This window comes from Centroberyx gerrardi, chromosome 11 (assembly GCF_048128805.1).
Source record: "Centroberyx gerrardi isolate f3 chromosome 11, fCenGer3.hap1.cur.20231027, whole genome shotgun sequence".
NCBI classification, from domain to species: Eukaryota; Metazoa; Chordata; class Actinopteri; order Beryciformes; family Berycidae; genus Centroberyx; species Centroberyx gerrardi.
In genome coordinates this window covers 21,948,284-21,966,927 of record NC_136007.1, presented here as the reverse complement: position 1 = coordinate 21,966,927, position 18,644 = coordinate 21,948,284, and the positions used below count along the sequence as shown (strand labels likewise).

Sequence of the window (18,644 nt, the reverse complement as noted above, 5' to 3'; positions counted from 1 at the left end):
GTAAGCAACATTATTTCGGGGAGAAGTATTAAATACCATCCGTAATGAAAGGAGAGGGGCGATATTTTTTAATATTCCCCTCACACTGCCTCTATTTCCTTATCGGTATGAAGGTTGCTCTGTAGAATGTGACGACGCATCCGTGAGGCCTTCATTGCATCACTGTGCGCTCTTTGTATTTCAGAGAAACGACACGTCAACAAACTGTGACTCTATCTCCGCATCCTGAGGACGACTGATGTCAAACCCTTAAAGACTCGGAGTCTGTCTCGTAACGACGCGTCTTTGATGGCACACACACGCTGTACGTACACACATCCACTCACCTGTCTCGCTTGTGTTTCTTCCCACTCTTCTTCTTCTTCTCTCTGCGAGTGGGTGAGGAGCTGTCAAACCTATGGATGGAGGGAGAGAGAGAGAGAGAGAGAGAGAAATTTCTCATGGCCCGATTGCGAACTGAGCCTCGGCGCGCCTCTAAGATTTGGCTTCTCACACATTATTGCGTCACATTGCATTACACCTCGTTGTTGGCGAAGGTGCGATACTACAGTAGATCAGCTGATTTTCTTCACCGAGGATCTCTTTGTCCGCAGCTCTATTCACCTCTCTGCCTTTCTCTTCTCTTCACTCTTTTCTGGCTGCAGCACCGCTTTACTCTCTCATTCTCTCCCTCTCCTTCTTTTGCTGACCTTGTCAAAAGAATAAAAAGGAAGACATGCCTACTACGCTCGCCTAATCACTCCTCACAGGATTCCTCTCTCTCTCTCCACAATTGCAATCTGATGGCGCGCTCGCAACGTTCACAGGAAAATAATTGGAATTTTCCTTTAACAAAAACCACGGCGTAATTATTCTGTCAACGAGGAGAGAAAAGGGAGAAAAATCAAACCACTTCATCAGTGCAAGCCACTTCCACTCACCGACTCCTTCGGCGGCCAGATTTCTTCTTCTTCCTCTTCTTTGGACGAGGGGATGGAGAGCTGCTTGATTTCCTCTTCACTCTGAATTGGCCGGAGACAGAGAGAAAGAGAGGGAGAGAGAGATTGAGAGAGAGAGGGAGAGAGAGAGAGAGAGGCAGAAATAAATTGCAAGGGCTTGTTATTGGAATAATCTTCACTCCAAAGAATAAAATTATGATTATAGTTATTTGCTGCCGTGCCGATAACAAGGCAAACCACATATCAACACCACGTATCTATTTTCTCATTTCCTCTATTTGCTCTGCCATAACCCGCAATATGCGCTCATACGAAACAGGAAATCGCTTCAAGGAGATCAGGCATACGTTTAATCTTTTGTGGGAACTGACACACGAGGAAAACACAATCTAATTGACCTCTTGTATATTGGGTTTTCAAACATAAATAATAATGAGCGTGCGTCTCCGGGAGCATGCTGAATACTGAGCGGCATGAGCTTAGCTAGTGGATCTGAAGAGCACTCTTAACCTGGGATCAGTTTCATCTTCATAGATATTATCAAAAGAAACATCCAAAGGCCATGCGTAGGAGCAAAATGGATGGCTGATTCGATTTACCGCTCGAGAAGCAAGAGGCTGTCATCACCAGTGTGTGTGTGTGTGTGTATACATGCATGTGTGTGTGTGTGTGTGTGTGTTACCTGTGTTCACTATGGTAATAGTGGTCATAGTCTCCTTCCTCATAGCCGACCAACTCTGGGTCACCTTCGTATTTGTCGTCATGCTCATAGTGCAGGTGGTTGACCCTGAATGCACAAGGGTCAAGGGTCAATGATGGGCAAAAAGAAAGTATGTATGTATTATGAGTAGGAGGAGTAATAACACTGCATATGCATGGTCAAAGACTATTTGCAAATAATTCTCATAAGAGACTTCATAGTGACAGTCTAAACCTTTTCACCCTCATTGTAATGCCATAAAGTATGTAGCTCCACCCACCCATCTGGCACATAATGTGGGTGAAAAAAAAACATAAAGTATATGAAAATACCATTTGATCCAAGTCTATATATGGCACAGACTTAACACGGATGCCTCTATGTGACTGAGGGTGGATACAGGCATTTTCAATCTTTCATAAAACTAGTTGTCAGAATATCATCTACTCTCACTCTTACATCTCAACAGCTCATGGGATCCATATCCTCCCCCTTCTTTCTCACGCACACACACACACACACACACACACACAGACAGATGGCAGCACCCTCCTCCCTAATCCTCCCTTCCTTCCCCCTTTATTCCCTTCCCTCGCATGTGCCCTCCTCCCATCCAACCGGATCTGACCTTGCTGATGCCACGCGGGGGGAAGAAACCGAGGAAAACACGCCACACTGATTATTTAGACTCGCGCAGTTCCGTCTCTGTCTGTCCCTGTCACAGCCTGGAATAGTTACAACCGCAGTAAGTCCCGCTCTGGGCTTTCTGCGGTGTACATAGTGACATCGCATATGGAAGCGTATGTAGAGATTACTGGGATTAGAGCAATGATGACAGAGACATAACCTCCGTGACTATGCAGGCAGCCTCCATTAGTAAGAGAGAGATGAAAACGGGCAGGAGTAGTCAGACGAAAGGAGTGAAGCGACAAAGGACCGAATAGCTATAAAAGGAAAGGATAGTGCTTCCCTAGTAAAGGAGGAGATCAAACACAACAGGGGCGCGCGATCAGGGGGAATTTTACCTCGTTTCTTCAGATCAAGAGGGAAAGGAGGGGTGGCGAAGAAAGAGAGAGAGAGGGAGGGAAGCAGGGAAGGAGGTCTGTGTTCGTAGCAAGTGGGGTGAAGTATCTGAAAGAGGAGTATGTAGTGGATTGAACAGGGCCGGGCCTGTCTGTTTGTTGGGAAGAGACGGGCAACAGAGCCCTTAATTGGCTGAGCACCACTGGGCACAGCAGGGATGCCAAGTACCAGCAGAATAACCTCACTTCACACTGATAGCCTTTTCCACACACACATATACACATGCACAGAAGGCCGCGCAAACACACACACACGTGTGCGTGCCCACATACACACTCGCAGACACACACTCCAATGAATAAACATGCATTAGAAATCATGTTAATTTTCAACCATGAAATCATTTCAAGAAGTAGCTTGAACAACAACAACAGTCTCAGAAAGCAGAATCAATTGAGGACAGAAGTAAACAACTTTAGGCAGCGTGGGAGAGACAGAGGGTTCAGATCAGAGTTGGCATCTTAATAGAGTTGGAAACTCTGTCTATGAGCGAATGTAGGCTAGATGGCATTTCAAATAAATCATACACGGCAAGTCGATGGCACTCCACCATTTGAAAAAGCAGGGGCCGTTTAATTGTTGAACAGCGAGCTGGAGGAGGAGAGGGAGACACATTTACACTTGAGGTGCCGATGCCCTGTGGCACATTGTTCTGGCACAATTAGGGGGGATTTTCTGCAGAGAAAATTGCAAAAGCTACACTGTATTTAGTTTCTAAAGTAAAAGGAAAAGTCACCGGATGATGAGACATGCGTTGGATAAACTTACATGTAAAATCTCAATGCTCCCAGTCTTTGTGCCTTTTTGCCTATGATTAGCGTCTCTGTATACGTTAGGTGCGTGAATGAAGCACACGGCCAAATAGAGCAATTACCAACAATCAAAACTATCTCGTGCCCCCAGTGCTGAGTCATTAGTGATAAATCAACTAATTCCCCACCCTGTCTCTGACTCTTAATTGATGACAGGCTCCAATATGCTGGAGACATCTGCCCGGCCCGGTCGTGATCAAGACAGCATCCCTGTTAGGCAGATGAGTGAGTGTCTCTGTGCCTAATGGCGGCCTGGTGAGGCAAGAGGCTCACTAATTCAGCCACTGTCCCTGGGACCTGGCAGTGATGGACTGTGGCCACGGCTCTCCTCAGGGCTGCAGCACAAAGCAGTGCAGCTCATTCATATCCCCTGCCCAGACAGCCACTCTGCCAGCGAAGGGCCGGATATATTTCTATTGCCGCAAAGAGTTATAGTTTGTTATTCTGGAGGCGGGTAGGTGGAGGTCGGGCTGAGTGCTCTTCAGTATGAGGGTGGGGGTAAAGCTAGCTGCTTTATGGCGGTCATAGTAAGATGAAAGATTGATCAGGCTGGAAATTTAAGCTGAGATAGAGCAGAGCTCAGTAGATCAATTCCGTAATCCTGCGGGGAAAACCTTGACGTCTTGGATGCATTCTAACTCGATACGCGGCCGACAATAAAGAATATCACATCAGTTTTGTGTTGGAATGAAAGATGTTTCTGCTTCATAATGAAGAAATGTTGGTCTCCAGCAGTTTCTCAGATAGTGAATGGATAGGGAAGCCCAGGGTCAGTTTCCACATTGATCCTGCTCTGATCGGACAGCCAAGATGTTTAAGCCCGGACGGCTCGGAGAGGCTTTACACACCGCATTCTTTCTCTCTCTCTCTCTCTCCGTTCCCATCCATTCTGTAGGAAATCAATGTAGGACATCGGTAAACAGAGTTATGAGCTGGCACAGCCATGCTTACTGCTGGCTGTTTATTGCTAGTGTGTAAGAGTATTAAGCTGCGGCTGTGGGGCCTGGCCTGTCAATAGAGCTAGTCCCTGTGGAAAAGATGGCCTCTGAGTAAAACCTCCCAACTGAGCAAACACACAGGCAGCAGTATAGCTGAGATCATGATGAAGCCTACCCCCCCTTTCTTTTCATTTTACATTTTAATTCAAGTTCATTTTTATGTCATTATTTTAGTATGTACTTTTGTGAAACTATGTGGAGCCTGTCCACTCGCTAAAAGTGCACACTCACTCAGTAAGTAGACAGTAAATTCTTTCTTTTTCAGATTCAAACATTTATTCAAGTGTGCTTCCAGAAATGTAATAGCTTTAATGTAAAATTTGTTACATTTTCAAATGTTTCCCTAAAAAGTAACATATATGCTTAAGCATTACACTTAAATGGGAATGCACCAGTCTAATGCATTGATATGGAGCAGACCATAAAAAAACTGGCCATCAGCCAATGAGGACCTTTTTATGTGATCTGATTCACTGACATGAACTGATTCAGCCAAACATGGTGCAAACTTGATTTCAAATATTCCACTTTGCTGCAAAACCTTTATGTGAAACAGTAGTTAAACTTAAACTTAGTAAAATAAGAAGTATGGAATGATTCACTTATGTTGCTATTCCTATATTTGAAAGCACTTCACATCATCATTTTCTATCTTCAAATTATATAAAAACACTCACAAACATTAATTGTAGAAATGTATTTAGGTCAATTTTGCTAAACATTCCATCAGAAAATGGTGTTTCAGACCACTTTAGATGGCCAAAATGCTTTAGTATACAAAGGATTGCTCACTCTTCAGAGTCAAAACCATCATACTTGGGCTGGTATTGAAACAGAAGCAAAATCTAGTTATAAAAGATAATTAAGTCTGCGTGGATTGGTAAAATTGGGTATTCAGAACCAGTATTGGCAATGAAAAAGTGGCATAGACAAACTACTACTGGTCACCTAATTAAGAGATGGGTCTATAGCAGGCTGCATTCAGATGAAAGAGATGTGTGAGACTGTATGGTTCGTTTTCACTAACACTATATAAGATCTCCAGTTTACAACATATTCATAACATCTGAAAAACAGCCTCATAACAGCTGCATGTTGGAGTTCACGCTAAGTGTTGCCATCTTTCATTATCTTTGTTGTTTGTTTGTTTCCATTTTCAGTCAAGAAAATCCATTCGGCAAAAGACTGATTAATTTCATTCAACACCCCCAATAACATAATAAATTAGTTAACAGTCAGTGGGTTTACATTAGCTATAATTGCATGGAGGAAAAGACAGCGAATTTATGATTACACATTACAATAAATCTTAACTAAACTAAACATAAGCTTACTAGTTCACCTTCACTTTACCGCTGCCATTTAAACAGTGCGTGGGTGAGAGAAATGATGGAAGTGATAGCGTCCTTCTAGAGTTGTTTTCATTTACAAATACAATTTCTATATTTATTCTGCCACCTGCGTGTCAGGTTGCACAACTGGGAGATTTTTCGCTCAGAGGGCATCTTTTATTCAAGCTGATTAATGCCGGCCACAGCTCGATATAACTTGCTAGTGCTTCAGATCCAGGCACTTCACTGGTAAAGTCAACATTCTGAGCAAAGGGGCCCTAATTACTTCAGATAGAGGTCTGCGTGTGTTTGTGTGTGTGTTTGTGTGTGTGTTTGAGTGTGCGTTTAAGGGTGTGGGTGCGTGGTGAGGGGGATAACAACTCTGCAAATTACAACCCTCTTCAATTTTCCACATCAAGGCCTTACTGGAGAGGGAATGTTGCAGAATTTGAGGCAAGCTCTGCCACTCCAAATTGACTCGCCCACAAAAGTACCCTTGAAAGTAAGTGAACTAATGCAAAAAGCAAAAAAACAAACAAACAACCCCCCCCCCCCCCACCTCCCCCTTCTCTCTCTGTATCTTCGATCTTCCCTTTCTGTCACACTGGTTCTCACGCTATCTTTCCGTGTATTCATCCCCGTCATTCCTTCCCTCCCTCCCCTTATCATTTCAGTGTGGTCTAGTTAAATGTCAGACACTGGCCGAGGTGCAGGGGAGGAGAGAATCATTAGTCCAGCCTGTGTGACAGGAAGCATCAGAGTCATTACCAGTCATTAGTTCACAGACAGCAGGTCACATCGCCACCGCCACTCCGCCTCACTCCATCATTCACACATAAGACTATGATGGACTGGCTCAGGGAGGGGGGCTCCCACTCCTACACCCTGCTGTTGCTGTTTCTCCTGGTTCTGATTGCTAAAGCAGTGGCCTTTGTGTGGGTGAGTGGCTTTTGATGATCTGGACAAAGTTTCACCAAGGATTTATTTCTTTTCCACTCCTGCAACTCAGTTTGTTCTCTGCCTCCCGCCTAGCGCCAGTCTTCCAACTAAACAAAATGACAATTATCACGCCAATCTTTGCCTCATTACATCAGCTTCCAGCAGTGTTTAGAATTGATTTTAAAATGCCACTTATTATTTTCAAAGCGTCGGGGTTAAACTGTGCCTCGCGTATTCAGGAAAAGGCGTTACTGGTGGAAAACTAGGATGAAAACTAAAATTCATTGTACTTTTGCAATTAGGGCCCCTATGCTTTGGAATGGACTGCCTGAAGACATTAAGCTGGCAGACTATTTATTTTTCATAACCTCTTTTAAAATCAATTTATACTTGCATTTGATATGTATTGCTGCCTAGTTATATTGTATTCATTTATTATTAGGCATTTGTATTCATTTTGCAATTAATTTAACATCAAGGACACAAACCTCTTTGAATCCCTAATACATCAAGTGAAAAACAAAAGGATTTGCCTGCTTTGGGCCTAATATAGAGGACTATCTGCTGAATACAGAGAGGAAGATGAAGAGGAAGAGTGTATGATTGTACGTGTATTTGTGTGTGTGTGTGTGTGTGTGTGTGTGTGTGTGTGTGTGTGTGTGTGTGTGAGTGTGTGTGAGAGGGAGAGAGAAACAGAGAGAGAGAAAAGAGAATGGAAAAGAGTGAAGGTGAATGACAGAAAAACACTGACAGTGAAAGAGACAGGCACACACACACACACACACACACACACACTGATGATTGATGTAACTTACATTGGTTGTGTGTGCGAGCCCTCTCTGGTGATAACCCCCTCTTTGTCCATCAGCATCTGTCTGAATGTGCTCACTTTCTGTCGAATCTCCTCCTCTGTGTACCTAAGGATGGACATGAAGACACAACAGAGAAGGCGGTTAGTGGAGGTACACACACACACACACACACACACATACACACACACTCATTAATAATCTGGGGTTTTGATTACTTGGCTGAGTAGTGAGCAGACAAGGGTGAAGACATCTCAGTGATTGCCAACGATTGTGCTGAGGCCAAACAGGCCGATGAAGACATGGAGAACAGGAGCAGCGGCTCGTGGAGAACGCAGCGCTGCAGCCGCGGCGTTTGGCGAAGCTAATTGTCATCTGTCATAACTGCCAGATGCTCGTGTAGGAGCCGTGTCGTCCCCTACCGTCACGCGGGCAGGATAGAGTCCGAACAAATGGCGAAGGCTGTCCTCTCGCCGCGCCCTGACCTAATTTACACGCGACAAAGTGATGTATATTCTGATGAGTCGCCGTGTCGATCTCCTGCGCGCCCGGCGGGTCCCTTGTTCAGGCTCTGTCTGGATGTCATGTTTTATTCCCCAGGCGAGCAACACAACTCACTGAGAGTAACTACGGGGCAGCGTCAGGAGCTGTCCAATGAGCTGAGACAGACAGAACACTGCGGACTACTGCAGTGGCATATGAAAGAAAACACTGTATCACATTTTAGACCTACTGTATAGCACATTCCTATTTTCTAAATGAGAATATCTGGCTTTTTCTGTTTTAGGCATTTTGTGGCTTTCAATGAATGCAACAGTAGAAATAAGCTTAAACTGCTACATCGGCAACACTGAAAAGAACAAATATGCTTTTATTTCATTATGACTTTACTTGGTGCAGCACATAATGACTTTAAACATAGTAAAATGTTATAAGCGTACAGTTTTGGGTTACATTCTCCCACAAGTAGCAGCTCCTGACCGCAGGCTGGCCACTCCAGGAGTGGTGACAGCTCTGTGTGGAGGACAGCAACAAAACAACCAGCCTGTCTAAACAACCTCACACACAGGAGGACTCTGGGTTGAATGCAACAAGAGAGAGAATAAAGCAGCTTCTGTCCTGTTCTGTTCTGCTGATTCTCATATGATTCTCATACAGCTGGAAATCTGCTCGCAGCAAGAATGGCTTCATCGCGAATCCTTGAACCATTGACAGTACATGGCCTTTTCAATGCACCGTACACTGAGTTGACCTTCCAATATATTCACATCATCTTCACATTCTTCTAGCTCTTCTTCTAGCTGTGATAAGCTGTAATGAGCTACAGAGTCAGAGAGACACAGAGAAGAGAGAAAGGGAGGGAGGGATGGAGGGAGGGAGGGAGGGAGGGAGGGAGGATGAAGTGAAGCTGTGAAAGTGTGGCCAGGAGCCAGATATCACAGTGTTCCGACTGGCTTCAGACCAATACTATTCATGACATAATGTACGTGTCAAACTCAAAAAATACAAAAAACAACAACAATGGATATATGAAGGATGTCCAGGATGTGACAGAATGGCTCAGATTTAGACCTTAATTATCCCACAATGGAAAACTTAGCTGACCTGCATTCATAGAAAATCAATAATATATAATAATATATGTAATATAGCCTTAGAACCCATCAAAGAGGAAATCATTACAGGTCTTTGTGTTCGAGTTTCAGCTCACATGTGCTATTTTCCTATTTAATAAGTGATTACAGCTGTAATGTGAGCTCCACTTGCCATTGAGGGAACACAAAGTACTGGGGAGCTGTCCACCAGTCAGTGCTGAAACATGCACTCTTGCTCGACAACAGATTCTCTTTCTCTCTCTCTTAATTGCCAGTCATGGCAGGACAAATTCTATGAGCCGGCTCATAAATTAACCAGCGGCTCATTTCAGTGTGGGAATGGCATTAGTGTGAGGAGTGTTTGCCTTTCTCAGATTAAACACAGCGGCTGATTCCATGTATTCCGAGCCGGGTGCTATCAGCGCACCGACGGCACGGAGAATGAGATTAGGAGAAGTGTGAGGGAGAGGCGATGTTGCTGGAAGATGGCACGACAGAAGCAGGAGCAAGCCGGTGTGACAGCACCATCAGGTCCTGCTGTACAGCAATCTCTCAGCCCAGCAGCTGTCAACTCAGCACAATAGAGGCCACAAACACACACTTTATATTCATGGCTTTCCATGCATGGAGCAGGACCCATCACCATACGTTAGCTGCTCTGTGCATCTGTACGACCCTATAGCTGTCCGGCGTGGATCTGAGAGGGCTGCACAATAGGCAAAGAGGTGAGAGGGCTCCGAATAGACACTCTGCTCTATGGCCAAACAGATGCCGGGCTGTAGGGCTCTCTGCTTCACACTGTGCTGATGATGGTGAGGATGTCAGCGCCTGGAGCTGTTTCCGCTGACAGTCCGGCTAAAGACAGAAAAGAGGGGTCATAACCTGGAGCTAGAGCTTCGGTTGACACGCGACCCGGAGAATCTCCTCCTCCTCTCCACCTTCTCTCGCCGCCCCGCCACTCGCTCGCTGGGTTCTGTAGCTCGGCAAAGTCTACCGACATAAAGCGCCGCACAGTTCAGTTCTTTTTGATTGGTCTACCTTGCTAACCAAAGGCAGTGGGCGTATGCCCAGTGGTGGGCCTGCTTTAATAAAGGGCCTGGGGTTTATGGGCTGAGGGCCAGAAGATCCCCACAGCACCTGAATGCCTGCAGGAACTTGAGTGAATGTTTGACGGGTTTAGCTACAGGGAAGAACAACTATGGACACAAAGACTGTCAGTTTAATTCAGCTCATATTGGGAAGAATAGCATCTGAAACAGGACTTAAACAAAGGAGCCCATGTTTATGTAAGACACTAAAAAAAATCATCCTCTGATGATAGACAGCTTTTTGAGTTGCGTTGAAGAGAAGTTAGCGAAAAAAACAAATCCATGTGAGCTCAGAATCGATATGCATAAATGGCCTCATATTGAATGTTTGTCAGAGGCTGTTAGGCAGAGCACAGTGAAACATCACATCTCTCATCTGCACATTTAATTAGCACTTCTTGCAGCTGTAAAGGTTGCTGTTTCCTGCCCAACACGCCATCTGCTTTACCCTGTGCTGACGCCGCTCCTGATGGCACAGCACAGACCGCTGATTGGAGCGGTCAGTCTTTAGCAAGGCTGGGGGAAATTTGTATTCAAATTAAAATGAATGTTAAACTGAGTATGACACGTGTGTATTTTGTGTGTGTGTGTGTGAGAGTGTGTATGTGTATGAGGTGGGACTGTTCAGAGGCTAGAGTCAGCCAAGTGGAGCCAAATGAAGGCCATTTAGGCAGGCCCATTGCCTACAGCATGCAGAGTCCCAGTGAGCGGGGCGGAGAGGGACAGGGGACATCGATCAGAGAGAGGGGCTCCCCGCCACCCCCGCCATGAAAAATCACCACGATTAAAGAACCTGATTGGAGTAATTAGACAGCTCCGAGCACCCACAGATTCCCCCCATTAACTCACAATCCTGGGAAATGAATAGTTGTGGCCCAGAGACCATCCTTACGCTGATAGTCATCGATTTGATGGGGATGTGACGATGTGTGGGGCGTGTGTGTGTGTGTGTGTGTGTGTGTGAGCGCGCACTCCTGCTGACTGCCAGCGTTGTCTCTGTGTTTGATGTCTGAGGAGCCTTTTCCACAAGTCGTCCCCAGGCACTGTTGTACACCTATGAAACGCTGCAGCCATCAATCCCACCGCAAAGAGTTCAGTGTCAAAGTGATGCCAATGTAGTTAGTAAGATTGAATGGCTCTGGGAACACGGGAAGGCAAAAAAAGCCCCCACATTTCTATTTCAGGGACCAAATTAAAACGACCTGCAGAGCGCCACGGTGAAATGGTTTAACTCTGTGTGGAGAGGATTTTCAATTGATGCACTCTTCAGTCATAGATTTTCTGGTTAGATAACAGATACTAGATAGTACCAGACAGAAAGAGAGAGAAAGGAAGAAAGAATACATCTCTCTCACTACACACAAAGCTGTACTTTTCACCTTCCCCACAGTGTAAGCAGATCAATGGATGGAGGAGCACAATCTGCCGTTGCCTCTCTTTTTGATTGCTCATCTTCTGTCAGACCTCCTGTAACGACAGCATTTGGGGCTGTTTTGTCCAGCGTAGACCTATTATATTGGCCTGGTGACAATGCATAAAATGGGTCATTCTCCCTGAGAGGCTTCCCCTCCAATTTTCCGTCTTAGGACATAGGCTTATAGCCTGTCTTATGACACAGGCTTTGGCTGGCAGGAAAACCTCCATCAGAACAGAGGCAGTTTTTGCTCTGGCCTGAGTGGCTCTGAGTGCTTCTCTCTTCATCGGATCCTAGCTGCTCACATCACAACTCTCTCTCAATTCAAAGAGCTTCACTGCGGATGTTACTAAAGCAAACATACAACAGTAGCAGTCAACACATGGGAAATTTAGCTCTCAGCCACAATCATAAATCTTTACCTTTCTGTCTTACTTTAGCATGTTCTGACTTGACACTGCTCCAGGTATGAAGCCCAACGTTGTGATGTGTCTTGTTGTTTGTGCCAGTCTACTCTTCTCTACTCCTCCTTAAAACAACAGGTATTTATTATCCCCCTGCACACACACACCTTATTCTTCTGCTTGGCGAAGCAGGCAGAGTAAATTATGTTCTCCTGCCTCTTATTTCAAATGTTCTTTCCCATTGATGTACGTATACTTACTTGTATGCATGAGCAAGTCCTGGCACCTACACTGTTGTCTACGTGGCCTCTCGGTGACTCTCTAAAGCCAATCTGTGTGTGTGTTTGTGTGTGTGTGTTGGTGTGCGTGCAGCGTGCATGGGCGTACACAGTGTTGATGTGTGTAAAGACAACCCCAGCAGCCTGCAGTTTGAACTGAGCGAGAGAGTGAGGCCCTGTGAAGAGAGCTCATTAGAGAGCTGAAAAAAAGGCTCCAACTCTCCATAGGGGTTCAAGTCATGCACAATCATTATGGCTCAATTAGCGTGGAAAAACACCCCCGAAGTAGAGTCTGGACCCTTGCACACAGAGCAGCCCCTCAGCTCGGCATCAGTCACTGAGCAACATTATCATTAAGTAGCCAAACTAGCTCCACACTAGGCACTAAAAAGCTCACCATTTGTTGGAACATTCAGTACATACAGCATCTATTGATGGAAAGAGGACAGGATGTTGCCGATGGTGCCTGCATTTTATGTGGTGTGCCCTCTCCTCCTGCATCATTACACTATACAAGAACTACTTTCCAATAGATCATGTCTGCAAGCTGGCGAGCCAGTTTCATCCTGAACGACCGCATGGCAGCCATTGAAAGCCCTCATGCTGTTCCAGACAGATGAGCTCCTAGTCGTGTATAAATGGCCTGGTGTACGCAACCTCCAACCCACCTAATGTACATAAAAGGGCAGCTTTCCCTGCAGAGGCGGAGCACCCCAAAGTGCCAATAAATGGGGGGGATGCTGCCAGGCCTTGGATAGCTAAATGAACAGACTTCTTTAATTGCTGAGCTCCTCTAATTGGCTCCCAGGGTGAGGCCATCACTCATGACAGACTATTTATCCTGGTCTTAGCCCTGGAGGGGCGGAAGGCGGGTGCTGGATGAGGGGCTGTGTGCGCAGGGAGGAGGGGAGCGCACTGCTGGCGGGGTTAGAGAATGGGGCAGGCGTCCAACCTGCCCCCCAGCCTAATCCTTCACCAAGGCCTCAGTCAGGATGGGGACCGGGGGGTGACGCGGAGGCTGAGCCTACTGGCTTAAATCCACAGCAGATGAAAACAGAGTCCAGCCACCATTTTAATTGTGTCTAATGCCTGGCATAGCTCTCCTTTCTATCCCTCTGTTTCATCCCTCTCTCTATCCCTTAATCCTGCACACATGCACACGCACTCTCTCATTTAAAGAGGCACATTAGAAATTGGATAGGCAAGGGAGGCTGTGCTTAGCCAAGCTGGCAAATGAGATTCTCTTTTTATTATAACTTAACAAGATGACTTGAGTCCATCCAGAGCTTTAACACTCGACTGAGTGGTCACTGTCCTTCGAGTTCAACTGTCCGCCAGTCCAGCTTGTGCAGTCTGACGACTGAACACAGCCGGTCAGCACGACTGTCTGGTCTCCATGTATTCTGTCATCATTAGCCAAGCTGCTGGCTGCCACTACACTGCTCCACTAGACATTAAGACTCTTTTACATTGCTCTTAAACCAGGAGCAAGTAGCTCTACTCCAAGCCAGGAGATGAGCAGAGAAGAGGAGAGAACCTTGACAGATGGCAGCGGTGGCCCTCTTTTTTTTTTAAATTTTTTTTTTTTAAAGTCCAGCAGTTCTCTTTCAGCCACATCAATCTGTCCTAGCTCCACCATTACCCCGCAGCCCTAATGAGGCCCCACTGCCTGACAAGCCCAGCCTTGCTTGGGGAAGGAGGGAGGTATTGAGCGATGGAAAAATGGGTGGAAGAAATGGGGGCTCCAGACAGAGACATATGATAATGCATCCCCCCCTTACTCAAACCCCCCACAGGAGTGCTGAGTTAATTTATCTCCCCCCCCTGAAATGGGAAGATCAGCAGGGGGAAATGTGGTGATGGAGGCTTGGTGAGATCATAGTGGGCTAAACTGATCAATTGGAGAGAGGATGCTTAAAAAAATAGAGATAAAAATGGAGATATTGTTTCAGAAATCTGAAAAACAGGTTTTTGATTTCCACAGGCTTTGAATTCCAGCCAGTCATTTTGGACAGAGCAGTTTATATCAAACCAAGCTTGTTGACATTTAAATGTTGACATTCAAGAGTGTACTATGCCACTCATCTCTCTTATCTAACCATACTGACAAAGGGCACATCACCCATAAGTTGACAGTTGGGATGTTGGCTTATAAAGTGGAAGAAATCTGCCAGGCTGTCTACAGCTACTTTCTGTAGTCACCATAAAGATTCAGTTAAACCAAAGACAAACATGGTTTGGCAAGACTACTGGCCATGCTTCTCTTATGGTACAAATACAAGCACCACTGCTGCTAACTGCAGGATTCATCTGATAGTCCATCACAGCAACAGTAGTGGCAGGCTTCAAAGCTTGCTCAAAATGACTCCTTGGAACACGTATTGGTGATTTCAGGATGATGACAGATAAAAGAAAAAGATGAGTTATAGGCAGCACAGACTGCAATGAAGATAAATCACTGGCCTCAATTTGCATTAACATTGATTACAGTTTTCTGAATGGTCCCATATATTTTGCACCGCAGAGCCCTGAGTCCAAGATTTGTGTTTCAACAGCCTGCTTATCTGCTTAATGTTAGACACAGTAACATAATAACTATTATAGAATAATAAACTTGACCAAAAAGCACTAATGACTTTGCCCTTATTCAATCAAAGTCCCTCTCTCTAATCTGGCAGGGATTATTAGGCCTTTCTACGTAAATGACAAATGTGATGAGTAAAACCTCACGAGGTCTCGGTGGGGAAGTGTGTTTGCACCGCGCCGACACAAGGTCACGGAGCTCGTCATTAATTACCGTCACAGCTAGCCTGGAGTTTGCCTGCGAGCCGCGGTTAGTGGAGCAGCGGAGAGCGTGTGTGCGCGCGGATCAGCCCCAGAGAAGCCCTGAGATTGTGAAACTAGGAGGATTAGAGCCGTCTCCAGTCACTACGGCGAATTTCCATGGCCATTGCATTAGCACACGCTGAGCTCTCCCTCACTTAGCGCCGGAGGAGACGGAGCATGCTAATGAGGCAGGGCTATCTCCTTCATTGGCTGTCTCTATGGCAACCTCGCCCTAACAACCATTACTGGAGGACAACGCCATCGAAACAGAGTTCAAGAGTTGGCTGCAAACATGCGACGGCGCCATGGATGGGTGACGTTGCACTGGTGAGACGCCCCAAAAGTTGTGTAGCAAACATGGCTGCCACTGAAAACCTCCATGTTTGCACTCTGTTAATGAATGAGGGGGGAGGTGGGGGGGGGGTTTGGAGGGGTGTTCTTGTTTACCTCTGAAAAGTGCCAATGTGGATTTAAGTCAGTATGTTAGTATAGAGCACCATTTATTAACATCTTACGTTTACTAGCTTCTTCTGCAGGGGCTTGTTTTTCTCCTTTCCCCATAATGCGATGAATATGACTTTTGGCAGGTATCAAATTTTTTATGTAATGTTTGGGTACTCAGCCTCCCTGCAGGTACCTGCCAATATCAAGTTCTCTACTACGCAGAGAATGCTTTCATGTCTTGCACTCCAACCCACAGAAAAAAAAAAAAAAAAAATGAATGTATCTCTGAAAACTCTAATGTCACTTGACATCAAATACCCAATGCAGCTGGAGTACTTACACGCTTGTTGAAACAACATTTATTCAGTGCACATTCAGCTTGTTTTTTTGTGTTATTTGCTGATCCCATCCACTTACCCCTGCTCCTCCATCATCTCTTGGAGCTCCATACACTTGAGCTCTACCCTCCTCTTCCTCTCATGGTCCAAGATCTCTCTGTGTGGCTTTTTCACCAAGACAGGCTCTGCTTTGGGCTCCTCCTCCTCTTCCTCCTCCTGTTGTCCGTCCTCAGCTTTAGGTCGTAGGACTGGGGTCGGCACCGGCCCTCCCGGTCCTGTGGCTGGCCCCGCCCCCGGGACCGCCGGCTGGGGCACCCCGTTTGCACCGTCCTTAGGGGAGGGCACCCTCGCCTCATCGTACATGGTTGCTGCACTCTGCGGGGATGGAAGTGACAGAGAGAGAGGTTAGCTTAACACTAGGAAGGCCAGTGGATTTTGGCAGTCTAAGACAAGGATTCTCATTTCATGTTATTGTTTTCATGTCACAGACTCCCACACATTAGGCAACAGAACCCAGTGCCATAAGATTTTGTCCATGGAACCCTCATATGGAAATATTTTAGTAAATAGTCATTCTTATGCATTCTCTAATTAGGATAGTTTCTAGTGAATTCAATTATAGTGAAATGAAACTATTCCTCATTTTGCTGGGGACCGTCTACAACCCCATAAAGGACACCTTGCGGTCCCTGGACCCCAGTTTGACAACCACTTGTCTAAGAGAAGGCCAAAAAGCTGCCAACTGAAAGCAAATCAAATTTTTATAAAATTAAATTCTGGTTCAAATACATAACTAATTTGACAGTGGGTGTGCTTTATTTGATGTCGGCAAATCGTGCTTGTTACCATTTTCCACTGCTTACCATGTTCAGTAAGATAAAGAAGTGGATGATTGGGAAATTACATGCAGCCATATACAGTCGTATGGTTTTCTAAAGCCCCATCACAGCTACATAAGGTAACATCAAGCGTGTTTTGGTTGATGAGTTACCTTGCTACACTGTTCATAACTGAAAAATGAGCTGTTTGTGGCTTGATGTTAACAACTCTGGACAGGCTGCAGTGTTTCTGCCTGAGTTGAGCAGTACCCTTTACAAACAAACACACGCATATACGCACATATGCGCCCGTATGCACACACACACACACACACAAACACACACGCACACACATATACACAGACACAGGTTATTTGGGATCTTGGGCACATGTAGACATGCATCATCAGCGACAGCACTGGCAGCAACTTCTGCTCCATGAGTCAACAGCCCAGTACCGCCTAGAGGCAGGTTAGGGGAGAGAGAGGGAGAGAGAGAGAGAGAGAGAGAGAGAGAGAGAGAGAGAGAGAGAGTTGAATTCCTCTATAAAACTCTCTTATCTCCTGGACCCAATTGAAGCGGCAGACCAAGGTCACATACATCCATACAGCCTGAGCTGGGCTGGAGGACAGGGCTGCAAGACGCTGAGTCCCTTCAGGGCAGGACAGGTTTGTAGGGACAGAACTCGGGGGACGGTGGGGAATGCGGAGATGTCTGAATTATGAAGTTACCCGCTATTATTAGACCGATCGAGTGGCAGCAACTTTCACGACGCGTTGTTTTTGTCAAGTTGCACCATCATTCTGACTTTCTAGGCCTTTCTTTTTCTGGCTCGTGTACTGATGAAATGATGAGGTTGTCATTTTGGCGAATAAAAAGTCATCTGGTACAAGTGCTGCATGGACTGGACTCTGATTAAGACAGATTGGCCTGTTACGGCCGGTGTAGAACACGCGGGGAGAGAGGAGGGCCTTCACGTGCCCGCGAGCCTCGGCTGCCCAGCGCCGCTCCTCTCCTCCACAACTAATGGCTTCATTTTTCACTGAGGAGTCAAAAAAGCCCAGCTGAGGCACTTCATCACTGTCACGCGTGGCAACGCTGAGATAGGATGACACTTACCCTGGATGCACATCCCCGCCCAACTACCGCCACATCCTATCCCGACTCGTTTTATCTAATGATTGTGAACATGCTAGCTGCCTGCGCGCGATGTAGGCAGCTGTATCTCTCCATTTGAGCTGGTTCTGGTAGTCTTTGACTGGATAATAGCGACGTGCTTGTTTTTGAATTGCTGCGCGCTGGTAAACGAGCCATGGATCTGTGCGTAGCGACACGATTCTCGGCTGACAGAACAGGTGGCAGGACAGCAGGAGGCATCATCGCTGAATCTATTATACAGTAAATCAGCACTTGATATTCCATGACAGCGATCTCTCATCTGCACACACTCATCGCAAAGCACTTCTCCAGAAGATTCTGGGAACAAAAGCTCTCATCTATTAAAAAGGACTTACAGTTGCAGTCAGGTAGAGGAGCCGGGCGTAGTGTACGTATACTAGCAACATAAAGCACCTGTTTAAGAGCTCAAGAGGCGACGCATTGATTTGTCCTTGTTTTCTATTCATTGTGTGGAATATATTTGCAGAAATGTGACAGGGCTTGCTCTCAAGGTTTCTTGACTTGCACGTCGCCCTTCCAGTGTTCTTAATTAGACAAGGTGCTGCGGTCGGTGGCCGTGAGCGCTCGGGGCGACGCTATAGAGCCGGGCTGCTCAGGTCTGGATCTGTCAGCCAGAGGGAAAGACATTACCATGCTAATCACATTTGTCC

General features: G+C 46.0%; 1 protein-coding gene across 1 annotated transcript in view; it reads right to left on the bottom strand.

The window, feature by feature from the left end:
* Positions 1-16,360, bottom strand: part of srrm3 (serine/arginine repetitive matrix 3) — a 29,994-nt gene extending 13,634 nt beyond the window's left edge. Inside the window, exons 1-5 of the mRNA XM_071901781.2 lie at positions 16,077-16,360; positions 7,617-7,718; positions 1,621-1,725; positions 921-1,001; positions 327-395 (exon numbers count right to left, since the gene is read on the bottom strand). Of these exons, the coding sequence (XP_071757882.2) occupies positions 327-395; positions 921-1,001; positions 1,621-1,725; positions 7,617-7,718; positions 16,077-16,360 (641 nt within the window). The remainder of the gene's footprint in view (positions 1-326; positions 396-920; positions 1,002-1,620; positions 1,726-7,616; positions 7,719-16,076) is intronic.
* Between the last annotated feature and the right edge of the window lie 2,284 nt (positions 16,361-18,644).